General features: G+C 31.0%; 1 protein-coding gene across 1 annotated transcript in view; it reads right to left on the bottom strand.

The window, feature by feature from the left end:
- Positions 1 to 7,407: 7,407 nt before the first annotated feature.
- Positions 7,408 to 20,011, bottom strand: part of LOC129216936 (zygotic DNA replication licensing factor mcm6-like) — a 32,394-nt gene continuing 19,790 nt past the window's right edge. The window contains exons 13-18 of the mRNA XM_054851154.1: positions 18,302 to 18,430; positions 18,032 to 18,193; positions 17,053 to 17,203; positions 15,021 to 15,137; positions 13,196 to 13,332; positions 7,408 to 8,555 (exon numbers count right to left, since the gene is read on the bottom strand). Coding sequence (XP_054707129.1) covers positions 8,463 to 8,555; positions 13,196 to 13,332; positions 15,021 to 15,137; positions 17,053 to 17,203; positions 18,032 to 18,193; positions 18,302 to 18,430 — 789 coding nt within the window. The 3' untranslated portion in view covers positions 7,408 to 8,462. The remainder of the gene's footprint in view (positions 8,556 to 13,195; positions 13,333 to 15,020; positions 15,138 to 17,052; positions 17,204 to 18,031; positions 18,194 to 18,301; positions 18,431 to 20,011) is intronic.

Here is a 20,011-nt window from a genome sequence, read left to right as displayed (position 1 = left end):
GTACTACATTTACAATAAAGTATTCATATTTACTTTTGTTAAAAGAGTTTTTATTCTTTAAAACAGAAGCATGACCTTAGCCAGAGGGGGGCAGAGAGGAGAAACTACTGCTGCCAGGGTTCATACTCTATTTGGATGAAAAACTTCCATGACTTTTTCAATGACTTCATAAAAATTCTCGACCTTGTTACATGGAGAGAATAGTACTTGCCAATTTTTGGAAATTAGCATTAGCAAAACTTCTATGTGAATGCACTACCTCATGGAAGTACTTACTTGTGACTGAAAAAAATCAGTGTACACCTAAAAAACTGACTTAGTATTATGTTTTCATTCCATAAATTTAAGTGAAGTAAAAATACAGTGAGTCCCGCTACAACGCAATCCGACTTACGCGAAATGGCTACAACGCGAGTTTTTTAGGAGCAACGAATTTTAGAGCTAAAGCGAATCTGCTCTCAGCACGAAAATTTTTGAAAAGGAATCGTATACAGCTCGCCGAGTAGTGTTTCAGCAATGCAAACAATATGAAATTGGAAAATGGCTCTTGTATTGTAGATTATAGAGACTCTGAAATACAGGTGTTCCCATAGATGTAAATGTTATAAAAGTAAATGTGAAGCTACTGTATTTAAAAACATATTATAATGACGATCAGATTGCATAGCATAAATCATCTTCAATTTTTAAGTTATAAATGTAACTTATTGTATCTACTATATAGTACTTTTACAGTGCAGTACTGTACGTACCGTACTGTTTTACTTTTTATGTCTCTCTCCCATTGAGCATTGATTTTGCACATCGTAACAGTATTTTATGTTGAATAATGCAGCTTTTTAAAAAAATACGGTAAAAATTCCGCTCTTTATGTAAGAAACGGTAATATATAGTTAAAAAATGGTCTAAAACAGTTTAAATATGTCCAAAATGATTGGTTATGTTAGTTAAAAAAATCATATACACAACACTTTTCCACAATGCAAAATTTCGACTTACGCGAGGAGTCTTGGAACGCATCCCTCACGTAAGTCTGGATCCAACTGTACAATGATGCTTAAATGTCAATTTTTTTTTAATAAAGTAGCAGAATGAGAATGAATGGGAGAAGGATTAAATAAGTCATTACTAAGTTTCAAAAAATTTGCTTCAAAAGTTGCATTTTAATGTCAACAGTGCATTTAATCATCCACATAATTTAACAGTATTTAAGTTCTTTAAGGTAAACCTACATATTTCAGTAAACTCATGTTTCTAAAAAAGATATTAAAAAAATAACATTCAGTAGTGAATAAATCTTCTGATTCAAATTTTTTTGTTTGCTTATTTGCACATTTTCAAATGTATATAAATAGGTTTAGGAATTCCAGAACATAAAATCTGATTCCTGACTTTGAACTTAGTAGCAGTGGGTCGCATGGATAAGTTTTGAGGGCCGTATGTCAGGACTCGTATCCTCAGTCGTATGTATTGACTGACTAAAGATTTTTATTTTCCAAAAAATTCAACAAATTCAGATAAACTCTGATAAATTTTTTATGAGTAATGGAAACAAACTTGGATGCAATGGAGTTGTTTCCTTCAGTCAAAAATATTACTTTTAGCCACAGAAGTTGATAGAATAAGCCAAAAAAACATGGACCCAGAAAATACTTTCATTTTCTTCTACCACGTTATTATAATCAAGAAGCGAATTAAACGTTGCGCTCTATACTTGTTATCAACCATATGGTTGCCAGTACATGTGAGTAAAGATGCAAATTAAATATTGTGCTCTTCTGAATGGCAGTTCATCATTTGTGATGTCATCGTCAGAAGCGTAAACAATGAAAGCACATTGATTAAAAGTTTTTTTTAAATATTAAACTTAGTCAAATTATTTAAAAAATGGTCAGATCCTATGTTTTTAAGCATGATTTTTCAGAAAAAAAAAACTTTTAAAATTTTGGAAATGACCCTATTGCGTTTTTGAGTGGGCGTGGCAAAATCAGGAGCATGCAAGTTCCTTACTATATACAGGGTGTCCCAAAAGGTCGTTTACAAACTTAACATGCTGGTCTGTCATATCATGATGAACAAGATTTACATAGGAACATGTGTTCCCAAACGCAATGCTGGCGCACTACATGCACACAAAGTCAGACACTAACAGATGCACAACATGTCGCATATCTATTACAAAAAGACAGTTTTGCACAACATTTTAACTTTTAAGGAAAGCTTAAAGTAGTTGATAAAATTTCCGTCCTGTCAGCTCTCATAATCACGTTACAACGACAACGCAGCGATCGGTGTAATATTATCCGAATGGATCGTTATTACAACGGTCGGTACTTTGTCGTTGCGACGCGTGTATGACAGCTAAAGGCAGCAAATTTCAACAACAGCTGTAAGCCTTCCTTGAAAACTAAAATGTTGCGTAACATCGTCTTTGTGTAATAAATATGCGACATGTTGTGCATCCTTTAGTGTCTGGCTTTGTGTGTATGTAGTGTGCCAGCATTGTATTTTCAAACTTATGTTACTATGTAAATCTTGTTCATCATGATATGACAGACCAGCATGTTAAGTTTGTAAACGACCTTTTGGGACACCCTGTATATAAAGAGAGTATCTATACTAATAATATAAAGCTGAAGAGTTTGTTTGAACAGGCTAATCTCAGGAACTACTGGTTCGAATTGAAAAATTCTTTTTGTGTTCAATAGTCCATTTATTGAGGAAGGCTTTATGCTGTATAACATCATGCTATGACTATTGAAGCAGGTCAGTAATAAAAAATTATAAAAATGGGAAAATTTATATCTTAATATAAAATGTTTGGATCGCTGAATACACGTATATTTTTGAGGTAGACCGTGCAACGCCAGGCCATGCAGCTAGAAAAATATAAAATGTGTTGAGAATAATGGTAAATTCAAAATGAGTGATATCTAAGCAATAAAATCACGTTTCAAACAAAAGACGAGCAGCTGCTACGGTAGTGGACATAATGAGATTTCAAAATTCAGATTTGTTTTGGGGATCGTTCAATTCTCCAGTTTTAATGGATTTTATATGCAAACTGTTAAATATCTCAAGATTTCTAATGCTCTTTTTGCTACTGTTACTTTATCTTTGCCCAGGACATTTTTCCATGACTTTAAATAAATTTCCATGACTTTTAATGAAAATTTCAATTTACCATGACTTTTCCAGGTCGGAAATTTGCTTATTTTTTTCCAGGATTTCCATGACCTGTACGAACCCTGAGCTGCCTAGAAGAGAACCTCCTACTCACAAGTTCTTTCCAAATAATATCAATATCGTTTAAAATTGCAATTTTGACTTTAATTTCAAAAAAAATTTTCAGAGGAGAGCTACGTAACCGTTTTTTCTGCCATATGACTGAAAATAACATAAAATGTTAAGAGGGGGAGGCAACTAAAAACTTATCTTGTTGCGTCTATGCTGATCCCTCCCTAACGGGAATGCCCATGAGTAGAAGACCAAACGTTAGAAAATAGTAGCAATTATGGATTTTTGTGAACTCAATAGAGGCAACGGCTGTTGAAAAATGGTGGTATCCAGGAACCATTGCACGTAAAACCTGTCCAGGGTTCATACCCTTCAGGGAGAAGAAATTTTTTTTGAAGGCAATATCATAAATTTGTACTAAAAATATCGTATGCAAAAAGGCAATACAGTGAAAACTCTCTCAGCAGCCACCTGTCTTAAGCAGCCACCCCTCTTAACAGCCACTTTTTTGCAGCACGGATTTTTTAGCCCATGGATTTAATGTTAAAAACGCCCCTAGCAACGGCCACCCAACCCTTCTGAACGGTCACTAAGTGGATGCGTCCATTCCACTTTTCAGGAAAATCTCTTCACTTTCTGTTTCTAATCTGCAGCCTTTCAGTTCAAAGAGGAGAATTCTTATTAGCCTTTAATGAATTCCGTTAATTTTGGAGTAAAAGTGTCACGTTTATTAGTTGGTGTGCATGTGAAATTTGGGTTGCAAACAACAATGTCGGAGATCATTTTATGAATCTCGAACTACGTATTGAAATTCTGAGCAATATGAAAGCGGAAAATCGGCGAGAGTTAGTAGAGTATGATTTCGAATTATTTCCAGCACGAAACAGCAATGGAGAGCTTTGATAATTACACTGCCAACTGAGAGACGTCTTCCGGTTAACGAGTCTGCGAAAATAAGCATTTTTCAATCAAATTTAATATTAGTTTGGGATTGGTTTAAATTAACTAATCAGTTTGCTGCAGGGTTGGCATGGTTTTGACACTACGGTAAAAACCCTGGTTTTTACCGTCCTGTCAAAAACCCTTGTGTCCAAAACTATATTTTTAGACACATTGTTTTTTGTGAGAAAACATTAAAAACAGAATAAAATGTTTTACATTCAACATTTATTCAATGGTGAACATTCAATTTATTTGTGCAGCTGATTTTAATCTAGTTACATAGAATTATTGATTAAAATTTCCATTTGTATGCATGAGTTTTTTTTCCCCATAACACACAAATTTTTTGACATTTATGCATGTGTGCAAAAGAAAGTGTTCAAAATATAGTTCAGTAATTGACTTAAATGCAATAAATTACATTTTTTGTAACATAATGTATTGTATTAAAAATATGAACTAAAACAAGAATAGCACAAGTTTTAAAATATAAGTGTTTAGTCATCAATTTCTTGTTCTTTAATCTATGATTTAAAAAATAATTTTCGATAAAACATCATGTAAAACTTATTTGCATTTTTTTTTTCTTGTACCTAAATACTGCACATTTAATAACATTCCTTTGAGTTATTAAATGGAACAAATTAGTTGTCTTGGTAGTGTTGTGAATTTCCTTTCATAGCTCTACCAACTGTTACATAAAGAGGTTTTTATGTAATTGAGTTATTGGCCGTTTTTTTTAAAGTAAAATATTTTTTAAATAAACATTTTGGAAAAAAAATATTATTAAATACTCATTAATCAAACCTCATTAATATCTATATTTATGCAGAACGAATATTGCAGTAAATATGAATTGATTAGATTACTCCGCTTTAGCTTAAGCATAGTTTTGGGCAGTTAAAGACAGCTTCGGACACTTTTGGACAGTTTAAGACGGTAAAAACCACCTGTCCTGTCCAAAACGGGTTTAGGACTGTCCAAAACCCAACCCTGGTTCCCTGTGTGTATTATTAACATCTTTTGAGCAAATACATTTTTATGCCTTTCAGGCACTAATTCGGCCTCAGACAATCATTTTACTAACACGTTTTGTAATCCTGAGCAAACTAAACTTTCAACTGATTTTTGAGATAACAAATAAAGTCATCGGAAATTCAGATGCAGTGATAAATATATTGGTTAGAGCAATTTCTTTCATCTTGAATTGAAAAACATTTTGAATTGCAACAAGCAACATTTTGAATTTGATTTTGAAAACCATTGTTAGAGAAGATTAAAAACTTAAGCCACAAATTGTATCCTTTCTTCCAAAAATAAACAATAATTAAACAATATACCATTTCCCTTATAGAACGGTCTCAAACTTCATTCTATGTGTTGAACTTGCTTACATTGTGTATTATAGAATTACATTGCAACTGTAACGAAAACCCTTTAAAGAGGCCACCCCCTCTCAATGGCAGAAACTTAGCGGAACAAAGGGCTGGCCGCTCAGAGAGGTTTCACTGTAATATAAAAAAGTGTAGGAAAACAAACTTGCTTTTTCTACAACAACAGACACTTTGATGAAAGATCTACTGTGTCGAAAGTTATTCTAAAAATGTCTGAAAAGTTTGGTCATAAAGAGAAGCAGATTCCAAGAGGTTTAATTTTGCAATCTCCACATTCAAAGTATGTATGGTTCTAGAATCAGCAAATTAATATTAAAAAAAAAAAAACCTTTCATAAGTGCTTTTAACTTTTATGGGAATAAACCAAAATACCCAAGCTCAATGGCATTGCCAGAGAGGAGTTTTTGAAGTCAACCCCCCTCCCCCCCCCCCACACACACAAACTTCAACATTTAGTTCCAATATTAATACGGTGGTTTATTACAATATAAGGGCGATTAGGACAAAAACACCATCCAGAAAGTAATTTTAGGTTGCACTATTAAGTTCTAAAATATTTGAGGTTCGCAGATCATTTATAAGTGCGCAAATTATTCATATGTATGTATTAGTTGTTCAGCCAATAAGGCATTTCAGCTGTCCTCGAGTAAATTTAAAAATTAGTAAATAAGAAAAGTTTATGAAAGTCCACAGTCCAGTCTACACACCTCAAAATATACAAAAGCTGCTTAAGAAGTGATAAATACTCTGAATGTAAACTTGAGCCTATTCCGCTGCCACTGAATAACTTGTAGTAGTCAATAAATGTGCAAGTTCAGATTCATAGAGCCATATTTCAAAATTGAAAAGATTCACAAAAAGTTGACATATATTATGACAAAAGTAGTTTTATTTTTGGAACAAATGGGTTATTGTTGAAATTAGAATTTAAATTTAGAAAGGCAATAATATTCAGTTCATAATCTTCAATTCTATAAATGTTGAATGTCTTTTCAATGAAATAAAATATTTAAATTGAATCTAAGTCTGTTAACTTTTTATTAGGTAACACTAAATTTCCAGCCTTCTGCAAAATTTTACCATCAAAACTCCCTGATTTCCATCCTAAACATTCTTCATTCTTAGAGCACTTTTACTTTCTGAAATCATTATAAAGTTTTAAAAAAACTCTGGATTGAACCCTTTGAAAAAGTGTAGCTAAATGGCGAGCGTGCAAGCCTAGAGCATGAACCATAAAAATGATAAATAATGGTCAACACAAACTTCGTAATGTCTAAATAATAGAATTAACTAAAAATAAAATGTAAAGGAAAAAAAAGGGTGAATTTAACAGAGGGATCACAAAACTTAAAGTGCATACGTTTTATGGTTTTTACCATCCCATTTTTGATTAAATTACTTTTTTCTTTAAATATCATTAAATACTAGGTATTGAGATTTACACTCCCAACAGCGATCTGCAATATTCCAAGAGTATGAAGTATATAAAAGTTGGAAAGAATGAAAAAAAGGTTAGTTTTTCTCTTATTTTCAAGGATGTTTCAAAAAAAAAAAAAATTTTAAGAACTGTGGGAACAATTAACTTTGGGCAATTTTTTTTTTTTTTTTTCTTTTTTTCACTTTTTTGCCAGCAAAAACACAATTGTGCTTGGTGTAAATAGTAGAATGTTCAAATAAAATTCAGCATTTTAAAAGTATGGTGCAAAACTTTTTTTTTTGTTTTTTGTTTTGTTTTCAATTTGATTTTTATATTAATTTCAAATGTATTTAGGAATAAAAAAATACACTTCAGTCTTTTGATTGAATAATTTATTACAAATTTTACAATGATAAAGCTATTTCAGTTTTGTGGCTCATTAAATGAAAGAAGGCTGAATGAAACATATTTTATATGAACATATTTAATAGAACTTATGATAATGTGTTAAGACATGCTAGTAATTCAGAGAAAACTAGATACTGCTATTTATGACTGCAACATATAGTAGTATTCTGAAATGTATTCCATAAAATTTAAAACTCAAGATGTATAAATGAATTGAAGGCAGTGAGAAAAATTCCAACATGCATTAAGTATTTTCATGTTGAATTTTTCTCTGCCTGATTAGATAAAATCAGATCATATAAGGTGACATATTTGAGTTCTAAAGAATCAAGGTATTTAAATTATGGCACTTTTACAATAAAATACAATTTTTTCATTGATTTTTTTTTTTTGATCCAATAGTTTATTTTATTTATTTTTTAAATACAAATAGAATACTAGCTTGAAAAATCATAGCTAAATATCATTTGTTTGAATAAAAATGTTCAATATTTCTTTATTAAATCTCTTGATTTTGAAAGCCAAATAATTGTTTATAATTTAACCTTTATACTGCTTTTATCTGTATTCATTGAAAACAAACACTTTTTTTATCCATTATTGTTCAATAATTTATTATACTTTTTACAAAACATGATGAAGCTCATTAAATGAGACACAGGTAGGATGAAAAGATGAATACTTTTAGAATATTTACGACAATGTGGAAAACATGCAAGCAATCAGGAGAAAAATATAGTATGCTATTTACAATTGCAACATATAATAGTATTCTGTGGAATAGAAAACTCAAGATGCATAAATTAATTCAAACCTAGTAAGAAAAATTCCAACACATGCATTAGGTCCCCCCCCCCCTCCTCCCTACAACCTGATTGGATAAAATTTAGTTGTATAAAACTGAGTATTTATATTTCAAAGACTCAATATATCAGCATAAAATATTTGGCATTTTTACAATAAAAACAGCATATAAAATTTTTTCCATAGAAGAAAATATTCAACTAGAGTTCAACACTTATTCTTACAAATGCTTATTGAAAAAAACATACAGCATAAAAAGACTAAACTTCTAGATTTCCATAGTTGGGATGGACAACCAATATTAGATCTTCTTCGTCTTGTTCACCTTCTTTAAGAGGAATTATAACATGGTCCTATAAATAATTAATAATAATAATAATTTTTTTATAGTACTAATATAATACTAAACAGATTTAATTCTTATGTGTTTTACCATTGATAGAGCTGAAACTAAACTGGAACTTATTTGATTGCCAAGTGTTTTCAATAGCTTAAAGTTACCAAAACCAACTAATCCTTAGCTCAAATTTAAACATGCTAATTTTAAGATTTTTCTGCAAGTTCGCCTTTTTGAATATCAACATTTCACAGTCAAAACAATCCAGTTTAGTATAAATTTTAATTTTAAAAAAGAGAAAAGGAAAAGAAAATATTTTCTCAGCTACTAAACAAATAGCAGTGTAGTACAGTACCAAAATCTGTAAGTGGAAAATAATTACTGGTAATAAGAATTACTAAATTCAATATTTTATTTCAAAGTGTGTAATAACTAATAACCTAAAATATTTTTCTTGATTTTTGTTTTTTAGATATTACTTTTGAAGTAAAATACAATGCTGTCATGTGCAGGACTACAGAATGGTCTTTTTTTTTCCTTCTTTTTTGAAAACTAACACTACAATATAATTAGAAAAAAAAAACAAAGAATATATTTTAAAATATTACAACGGAAAGATTCAGAGGGTATTTTGCTTGATTTGAGAAGTCTAAAACTGATTTCTAGAAGTGCATTCTAGTAGTGCATCCCCCTTCTACATGTGAGGGGTTAACTTGATTTAAAAATAACAAATAAGATATTGGGATTATAAAAAAATGTTAAATAAAAAAAAATGTTAAATAAAAAAAATGTTAAAAGAAAAACACACAAGTAAAGTACTTTCACTAGATCAAATATATTTTAGCTCTTTGCTCTAAATAATTTTTATATACAAAAATGCAAGGAACATTTTAGCCTAATTTGTTCCACACATGGTGAAATCACCCGTAACAAATGTAGTATTTGGAATCCGCTAAGAATAGCCGCTTTAAACCTAATAACCCTTGCACATTGCTTTAAAAATTAAGGTAAACTCGCCAGTTGTGGCCACTTCAAGGTTTATATTTGAAAAAACAGGATTCCAGGTTTCTCAACGGATTCAAAAGTGCATCAAACATGCAGGAGGTATTACCTCCTGCATGGTTGAATCCATTGGTACACCTGAATTCCTATTTTTCCAAAAACAAACTTTGAAGTAGCCACTACTGAAGCACTACTAAGCACTGGCCACTACTGGTGTGCTTATCTTACTTAAAACCTAATAGGTCAATGGCTCTTTTCTTTTTATAATTTTACTGTGTATCAAAAAATTAAAGCATTATTCTGACATTGAACATTTAAAAGCAAACTTAAACAGTGGTTTAAAAATAAAAAAAAATACTGTACTAAGTTGAATGTAGGTAAATAACACTGGTACACAAAGGTTTTGTTACATGAAACATTTATAGTGTTCCTTGGGTAATTTTTGACGCTGATTTCAAATATCTGCTTAGAATTTCTCCATCACCCACAGTTTTTGTGTAATCATAGGTATTAAATTATTTATTTCTCCCATGCTTTCCTATACCACATCATGTTAGAAACTAATAGACTGGTATACAAAGATTTTGTCAAATGAAACATTTATGGTTTTTCTAGGGTAATTTTTGACTCTGATTTCAAATATTCAATCAGAATTTCCCAACCACCCACAGTTTTTGTGTAATCATAGGTTTTAAGTGATTTATTTTTCCCGTGCTTTCCTATATTACGTAAGATAAAAACTCATAACTAACAATTAAAATTGAGTCATAAAGACAAGAAATGTGGAGATAGATAGTCAGGTTTGCTTTTACTGCAGTGGTAACATGGTAGTCAGTCTCAATGGTACCCCATTTTTTTGTTATACGCTCCCTGAATAGAGTCATTTTCAGTAATTTTACATCTGAATACAAGCATAAAGAATTCATAGATTTTTCTCTAAGAAAAATGCTTTAGCATACCGTAATACAGTAAAACCTGCAAAGTTGACCACCCTTGTAAGTTGATCACCTGTCTAAGTTGACCACCTTTTCCAGGCACGAAATTAGCCTTGATCGTATAAATAAACCTCTGTAAGTTGACCACCTGTTTAAGTTGACCAATAAAGTAGTGCTACGCAAGTGGTCAACTTACACAGGTTTCGCTGTAGTATTGACTCTAAAATGAATATGTTTGTAGTTTAATATCAAAACAGATGAAACTATTAACTCTTTCGAAATTAGTTTAAAAACTATACTATAGCATGATTCAAACACTTTGCCTTTGGTATCACTAGCATAATCAGTCGAAATGAAGGAAACATATGGAGATTTGTGAGTCTTTTAGATAAAATTTAGTACAGCACATATCATGGGACAATTATTTCGGGCCTAAAATGAAACAAATTTTTATTTACTGCCAAATTTTATTAATATAATGCTGATTTCTCCTATGTGAATGGGATAGCAATGGCAAGAAGAAGAAAAAAAAAAAAAAAAAAGACTGGACCTGTTATTCTACTAGCCTTTCATATTAAATTAAATCTTTTCAAAAACTTAGTGGAGACTTTGTAGCACTGGTGCTGAATTTGAATACTTAAAACTAGAATTTCTACGCATTATTGATGTAAAGATAAAAAAATCGCATCTTTGGAGCAACATCCCCTCCCCACATTGTACAAGTGATTGAATTCTTGCTGATTAATGCTAGAAGCTTAAACAGATAATTTAAACTTCAGAATGCTTTAATAAAAAAAAGACAATCATTTCTTGAGCTAAAACAAAATGACTGAGAAAAACAAAGTGTTGCCAGTTTTTATGTACAAGTATACCTTTAACATAATTGTCAGGTTTCAAATCTCTACTTTATTATTTTGGTACTTTTTTGGCTGTGGGATCATGTATCCCTAGGGATCAAGTGTCCGCAGTCTCCCCTATATATACACATATTCACTCAAATGCATAAAATTGCTCCCAAAATGCAGGGAGAGGCAAATTATCAGTGAATTATATTTTAAAATTCATACATGACAGGGATGAGAGTGGTCAGAGAGCATAAGGGAGGGAATACAAAAAAAAAAGAATTTTTTAAATCACGCAGGAAAGGGATAAGATCAAATAAGCCCCTGGAGTCCATGACAATCCAAAATTCAACAATAAATGGCAATTTTACCAGTTTCAAAGATAATATGAAATTTTCCCCCTAGTAATTATGTTTGAAATAATTGGGTAGTAATTAATACAATAGATGGCACATACTGTTTTAAAGCAATTGCATTTATTTCTCAAATTTCAGTTATAATATCAATTTCCAATATTTTTTAGAGAAAAATAGCTTTTCTTAACTAAAAACATTTTGATTGAAGGAACTGAAAATGAGAACGTAAATTTCAAAATTAGGTATGTTTGTAAAGTAAAAACTTACAACAGAATTAAAAAAAAATAGGTTTTCCTCATGTGGTAGAACATACTTTTCACAGCGAGAATTGAAAATAAATAATTATAAGTATTAATAATTGTTTATCCTTTTTCATTGCATTGGAGCTTATAATTTGGTTTAAAAAATTCTATAATACTATTTCAGGACAAAAAGAACTTGAAAATGTTTCACAAAAATTTTACATGCTGTAAAGCCTAAACCATTAGAGATTCACCATAAATTTTTTGAATGCTTTCTTAAATACATGAAAAAAGTAACCATGCCAAGTTTCCATACAATCTGAGATTGTGGGAGTTGGACCACATTTTTTTTTTTTTTTTTTTGACTGACTACTGCTATTTTCTAAAATAAATTTAAGAAATAAAAATAATATTGAAATAATGAATAAAATAAGCATATATAAAGTAGTATATGGTGAAAAAACCTTCCAACATTAAAAATGATTGAAACTTTTGCAGGATGCAAAAAGATTGAAATCTCATACAAGACATGCAATTTTCGGCAAAACACGTGTTTGACATCGTTGGCATGTTTTCCAAACATATGCTTTCGGCAGATATGGCAGAAGATGAAGATTTGAGGGGGGGGGGGGAAATAAGAAAATGGCGACTGAACTCAATGTAGTTTTTTTTAAAAATAAGGAAATTTTCAGAAAATTAAGGACTTTTTAAGGGTTTTTTAAGGACCTTAATTTTGTTTGATGAAAATAAGGGTTTCTTAAAGGTTTTTTTTACGTACGAATCCTGTACAAGGAGGGGGGGGGGGGAATTGCATCAGAATTAAAGTATGAGAAATTTGTAATCAATTTTGCTGAAAATTTCAATAAACTTTCTGGAAAGTTGAAAAAATTCATATTTTCAATTCTTCCGCAGGGGAAATAAGCCCCTTTGGTGGAAAAAAACGTGTTTTTTTTGGAAATTTTCTGGGTTTTTTTATATTGTTTTCATCTTTAGCCCAGTGTTATAAAAAATCTATGGGTGATTGAGAAAAACTGTTTACATATTTGAATTCAGCGCAACATCTTACGCTAAGATCAGGCATTTTATTCCATGTAAAGGAAAAAAGTTTCTCTTTGTAGACCAGTATAATTGGTATTATTTAAAATAGGAAACTAAATCAATAAAAAGAATGTACATTGATTTTCATGTTAGTAACTGTGAAATATTCAACTCAAAAAAGTTAAAAATGATAAAATATTTTTCATAAAAGTAATGAAATAAAATTTTCAGATTCTCTTACGTGGTCAATCAAGCGATCAATCACTTTTTCCACTAGAAATCTCCTCTTGATTAATTCTGCTTCAGATTCAATTTCACTTTCAATTTCTTTCAAATACCAATTCACCAATTCAACTTTCTTCATGCCTCCTTCTGCTTCTAAACAATAAAAAACAGGCAAATAACTCAAGTAAATATTAATCAGTCAAGCTTGCAACAAGAGAAGTTCAAAGACAAATTGTAGTGGTTTTTTCAATAGGTCAAATTTTAACATCTGCAACATTTTTTTACAAAATATAATAGAAAAAACCTAGTATGGACTCCACACTACTTCCTTTTACATCTATTAAATAATGTTTTTTAATAACTCAAAAGAATGGGATTGTTTACTCCTGTTCAGGCATTAGAAGCAACACTTCTTAAATAAATAGCTTTTTACATTATCCTACACATACAGAACTGCCAATGTTCTGCTTGGCGCAGTCACAGAACGATCTATGGCGTCTGAATAGCAATCGTTGGAAGGGCGAATCAATTACCGACTTGCAGTAGGTAAAGGTAGACTGTCGTTCATAACATAAGAAAATCTGAACCTCTTCAACTTTTTTTTATCACCGACGGAAAAATTAGTGGAATTCGAGAAAAAAGCACAATAATCTGATAACTTGAAAGATACGGCAAAAACCCAGCATTTCTGGGCTAAATCGGGAACGTTGGTAGATCTGCACATTTAAAAGCTCACGTTTGACGAGCTCAACCAGTAGTGACTGATCGATTGATCACGTCACAGCTAGTGGCGTCAGCTAATGCTAAAGCATTGGAGACGACTTCATTATTTGACGTCATTATTTTAACCGGTGAGCTACTGTCGCTCATTGAACACAACCTATGTATGGTAAAAGCAGAGAAATTTTTCAAATATACAGAAAGGTGATCTAAAATAGCATAAAACTGTGTGGAGCGTGTATAAAGAATAAAATGATAATATAATAGTGTATTTTCACAATAATATTCAAATCATGTTTTTTAGCCTCTAATTAGTCAAATGCAGGGTTCCAAAAAACATGATATAAGTTACATTTACAAGTACCACCTTTTGTGCACTTAGAAGTATCAGAATGTCTGTTTTTTTTTAAGTTTTGTTGTTTGAAACATGATTAATTTATTTGGCGAATTTCCTTGAATATTGATTATTTCAATGACTAACTTTGCAGCTGGCCTAAACTTACTCTTAGAATAAAAGCGACAGGAACATGGTGTACAAGGATAACATTTTGTGCTACTAAATTCCATTATATACAACTATTTTCTAGAGAATAATCTGCAATGAACATATTTTAAAATATATTATACATATTTAAATGCAATAAATGCTTGTTATAACCACCACAATCCACAGGAAATTGGTTGCTATAACAGAAGGTCCTAGTTACATAAATACAAGATATTTCTCATTATTAAGTTATTACTTAAAATGTTGGGATAATTTCAGCAAAATTTATCCTTTAATAATAAGATATAAATAAATAATAACTTTTTTTTTCTTTTACCTTACAGCACAACACAAATTACCCATAATATTAAAAACAAAACCTTTGTTTTAAGCCCAACTGCCTTATATGCTGTCATTATAAACAAGGTTGGCCGTACATTTGCAAAAGTTTTTTTCTACCTTTTAAGGGCCTTTTAATAATTGTGGAAGCTGACACAAATGCATGTTATATTCACTGTAATCAAAAGTCTTCAAAAGATGAAATTCTGTTAATTTAATGTTGTTGGATGTTAATATATTATTTACTTTAAACTAAAAGCAATAGTTCCAAATTCATAATACATCACTGACTTACCTTCCTCTCTCTGTAAACGTGAAATAAGAACATTTGACAATGATTTGTATTCTTCATAGCTAAGTACAAGTTTCTGAGGCTTATCTGATTCAGATGGTGGGATAATTCCATTTGGAACTACAAAATAAAAGTTTCATATATAAAGAAAATGATACTCAGAAGTGTTGTTAAAGTAGTAAACATAAATAAACCTTATCATTATATAGTAACAATGAAGCATATAAACTACTGATTAGTTAAAGGAGTAAAAGGTACAATGAAATCTCGTTTCTCAGCATTTTAAAACTTACCTGGTTCAGAACATTCTCTACTTTTGTGCTTTTCCCATTCATGCATTAATATTTTTTTCAAAAACCATCCACATTAACATAGATAAAAATTAAAATTCTAGAACTATACACTTGTTCCACTCCATTTTGCGCTTTGATCTACAGTTTCAATAGATCAAATCTTTTTTTTTTTTTCAAATAAATTCAACCCCTTCTAATGAATGGGCTCACCTTAACGGGCAAGTTCTTTTGCGGGGCTGTAGTATAGCCAATTTAAAAGAGGAAGGGAAATTCATGATAATGTACTCAACCAATACAGTTACTGGTTAGATCCTTGTATAACTGTAAGGATACACATGGCATCTATCCCATAATGTCAGAAAAACCTATGTAAAATGCTGCAAAACCGGTTTTCTAAGCTAAAACTATACTGAAATATTCAAATTACAGTCAAACCTCGTTAACACGAACTCGACGGGGACGCCAAAATATTTTGTGTTAAACAATTTCCAAGTTCACCGGATTTTGTGTAAGCAAACAAGGTTTTTTTGTTTTTGAGACTCAAAAAATATAGGGATCAAAGTACATTTGTACAAAAATATACGCACAAGACACAAGCATTTATATATATAATTTAAGTAAGACAAGTAAGTCAAAACAGGCCATGGCTATTCGAGGCATTTCTCTACCACAGTGCATTTTCAAACATCTGGATTTTTCCTTGATCGAAAGACTGGATGTTCGCTGTTGGCGGGTAAAAAAACACTTTGTTTTTAGACACACTTTTCTTTTTTCACAATGAAATTTTAAATCTAAGTTTATCAGCCACTTGGTAAAGATTTCACTGTTCATCCAAGCTTTTTTACTGTAAGCATAGCCTACAGCTTTAGGTAGTTTTTTTCTTGAAACAACGAGAAATTTGCTTGCTACCATTCACGTCGAGTATGTTCCAGTGCAGATCTTATAACAGTAATTGCATGTAAAAGAATGAGGTTTTAATTTCTCCCCCCCCCCTCCCATTTTTTCAAGCCCTTAAAATTTTCTTCGTCTTATACGAAAATTCATCTAAATCCTCTTTGTGTTAAGCGATTGATTTAACACTAATTTGTAGCTTTATCAGATAGGGAGTGGCATTTACTTCGTGCTAAGCGAAATTTCGTGTTAAGCGAGTTTGTGTTGATGGGGTTTGACTGCATAAATAAAGAATCCTACTTTGCAGACAGCAGGGCTGACTAACTACATTTTCCAAAATTTCAATATATGCATGCATGATGTCTTCATTAAGCACATTGCTTTACCATAGTACCATGTGCTTGGAAAAATATGGTTCATCATTTTTATTTTGAAATTTAGCACCTCTCAATCCAGGTATTAAAAGCAATTCTGCAGCAGGCAGGTAAACAGCAGTATCTGCAGAAATGAGCTTTTCAGATATTTGAAGAAACCCACTTTGGATTCCATACTAACAATAGGGAAATATTGGAAATAGTTTTTTTTTTTTTTTTTTTTGGACCTTTATTTTTTATTTTTTTTTTAGCAGAAACCAAATAAGCAAGCTTGCACAATCAAACTAACATAGAATAAATGACAAAAAAAAAAAAAAAAAAGAAATATTTGCAGCTACTGCCTTTTACCTGCTCAAGGCAGAATTATTCTGCATCCATTTTTGAAAAAAGAATACAACACTGGAAGAAAATCAAATTTCAACAATAATGATCGCCATTTAAAAACATAATAATGAAGTTTGGAAAATTAATCTTTACTGTTATTTTGTGCGACATTTTCAGTATTTTCATCTACTTCCATTGCTGCGTCATCTTCATCATCCTCTTGCAAGTTAATATCAGGCTGCTCAACTCTAATGATGGACTTGTTCAGCAATCGAAATGCTTCTTTAACATGCCTGGCCAGTACCTAGGATTCAAAAGAAATTTTTAAATACGTTTAGATTAATTAATAAATTTCTTGTTACTGAAAGATGCATTAAAGCAAAAGTTTTCTAATAGCAAAAAAAAAAAGGTTTACAACACAACCAGCAGTTTTCTAAAGAAATTATTTTCAATATACTCACTAAATTTATGAAAATCTTGAGTCAGAGTAGATAATTTTTTATATCGTACCTACAGCTAAAAGGGTAGAATTTATACACTAGTTTAATTGCTTGTTAAGCTGATTATTTAATTATGAATTAATTCTATGTAAATATAGATAAAGGGATATAACATAGCAAATGTAATACTAAAAAATACATCAAACATGAAATAAATAAATAGTTTGAGTCAAAAAACACAAGGAAACAATATTATTAAAAATGATTTTACATTCTTTGAAGTGAAACAATAGATTTCAAAATATTGTCACAAATGTGATAAGGGACGTTTTCTCTGGTCCAGTCCCTGTGAATCGAGACCTCAGGTTTAAGCATACAAAGAATTACTAGCAAAAAATGAAAGTTACAAAGCTTTGCCCTTACAAAATTATTGTCATTAAACTTTTTATAAATCACTTTCACCATTTTAACTTCAATGTTGTCAGACGTTCATTTTTAAATTAAAACAAATTGCATAACTATATATGCATGCATCAACTTCAATACCTCCAAAGCAGGACAAATTTAGCGACAAAATGTCCAAAATGTCCCTATTCTTGAGATTCTTTTGTATAATTTCACTTTGAACCTTGTACTTTTATTGGCATTTCAGCAAAGTGAAATTTTTAATCTTAAACACCTAAAACCATTACCTCTTCTTTGCAGTACATTTTAGCCATAGCTTCTGACAAACGAACAAGACTCTCCAACTGACGAACAGTGATTCGCCATGAAGACTTCGTAACTCCAGCAGCATCACGCAAACGCAAATTTTGATAATGCTCAACTAAGCATTTCTGAGCCTCTTCAGAAATCTGCACAATTGTAAGAAGTAAAAAGTTAATAATAAATAAATTCAAAAATAAAATAATTAAATATTGGCATGAGATCAATAAAAATTTCAGCTATAAATTATCACAAACCTTTGGCTTGAATTGCCGTGCAAATGATATGTATTTTAATATCATATCAAGTGTGTAAACACGTTCAATGGATTCTTCCGACTTCTGATGCAGATCAACAATTCTTCTTGCAATTGCATAGTCAGTTACCTGGAAAATTAAATGCATTAAAATAACAAATTGAAGAGTTCAAAGACATATTTAAAAGAAAAATCAGATGTAAAACTTTAATCTTTTAAATGTCGAGGAGGGATTAAAATACCTTACACATAGTAAATTACATCATTAGTGCCATATTCACCAATTTTAGTGTTTCAGTTCCTGAAAGTTATGTTTTGAATGCTGGTTTATATCGGACTTCTCAAAAGGAAACGGTCAATTCAACTTGCTGACCTCCAATGTTAAAAAAAAATCTCATCCAGTACTTAAAAAGCAGTGTTTGAATTTAATTTATAAAACCAGCAAAATTTGCAGAGGCTTTGAAAGAAAACTGTAAGCATAGTCAAGTATCTGAATGTGTGCTTAAATTTATAGTCTTAAGCTGTCTACCCCCTTCTTCCTCTGTATGGTGAAAAGCAATGCATCTGAATTAAATCTCTACAAGTTATCTCTTTTTTTTCATAGCGTTTTTTTTTTTTTTTTTTTTTGTATACTGTGTTGAACCTGAAAAAACATAAGCCTATTGTTATTTGCAGAACTAATGTCCAATAGCAGAGTTGCGGGGAAATAATTCCCTGCGTTTTACCTGTATGGAAATGCAGTATCAAACGAGTGACTAATCTCATGCTCTCTAAATTAAATTAATAAAAAATTCAAGAAGCATGTCAAATAAAACAATAAATAATTTTTGCTTTTAAGACAGACATTTTAATATCTACTTAAACAAACAAAGAAACAAAAAAAAAAAAAAACTTAAAAGTAAAACTATTTTTTATTTTATTTATTTTATAATAATAAATTTTTTTTTTTTTTTTTGGTAGTTTAGAAATTTGGGCATTAATTTTTGCATTTTCAATTCAAAATAATAATGGAAATAAATAAAAGGTGAATGGTCCACTTACACCTTTGTATGGGGTAGTGGGACCTTCATATAATTTAACACAGTTTTGAAAAAAACTTAAAAATACTTAAAGCATTATTTTAGGAAACGATGAATTTTGCTTATTCATTAAGTCCAAGATAAATGAAGGTCAATAATTAAATTTTTTTTTGCTTCAAAATTTTTCTATAAGGTTTCAAAACCAACTATTCTAACAAAGGCTCCACTTTCCCCCAACCAACTCAATATATTAAGCGCCAAGTGACAAGAAATAACTTGGACTCGTATTTTTTGAAATAATTTGAATAGTCAGTAAATTACCGCCCATTAGCCAGGGCTAAAGCAGAAATACGTGAAATACACCGCCAGCTCAGTCATTTCCAGCCGAGGACTGCAGTTTCGTGCTTATTAGCACTCACCAGCCCGGCATAGGAAAGCGACTGAGCTGGAGATGGAAAACCTCTTAAGGAAGCCAAGAGTGCGAAACAAACTGGTAGCTAATATAGAATAAGCACGAAACTGCAGTCCTCGGCTGGAAATGACTGAGCTGGCGGTGTATTTCACGTAATTTGAATAGTACCTATAACATGTGCAAAATACTTGTTTGAAAATTGTTTAAAATGTCAACTATAACATATTTATATTTCTTTGGATAACTAACCACCTTAGGCTTTAACCCATTAAGCGCCGCT

Source organism: Uloborus diversus, chromosome 2 (assembly GCF_026930045.1).
Source record: "Uloborus diversus isolate 005 chromosome 2, Udiv.v.3.1, whole genome shotgun sequence".
Classification (NCBI taxonomy): Eukaryota; Metazoa; Arthropoda; class Arachnida; order Araneae; family Uloboridae; genus Uloborus; species Uloborus diversus.
The sequence above is the reverse complement of the archived record's forward strand: the minus strand, read 5'-3'. Positions and strand labels throughout refer to the sequence as shown.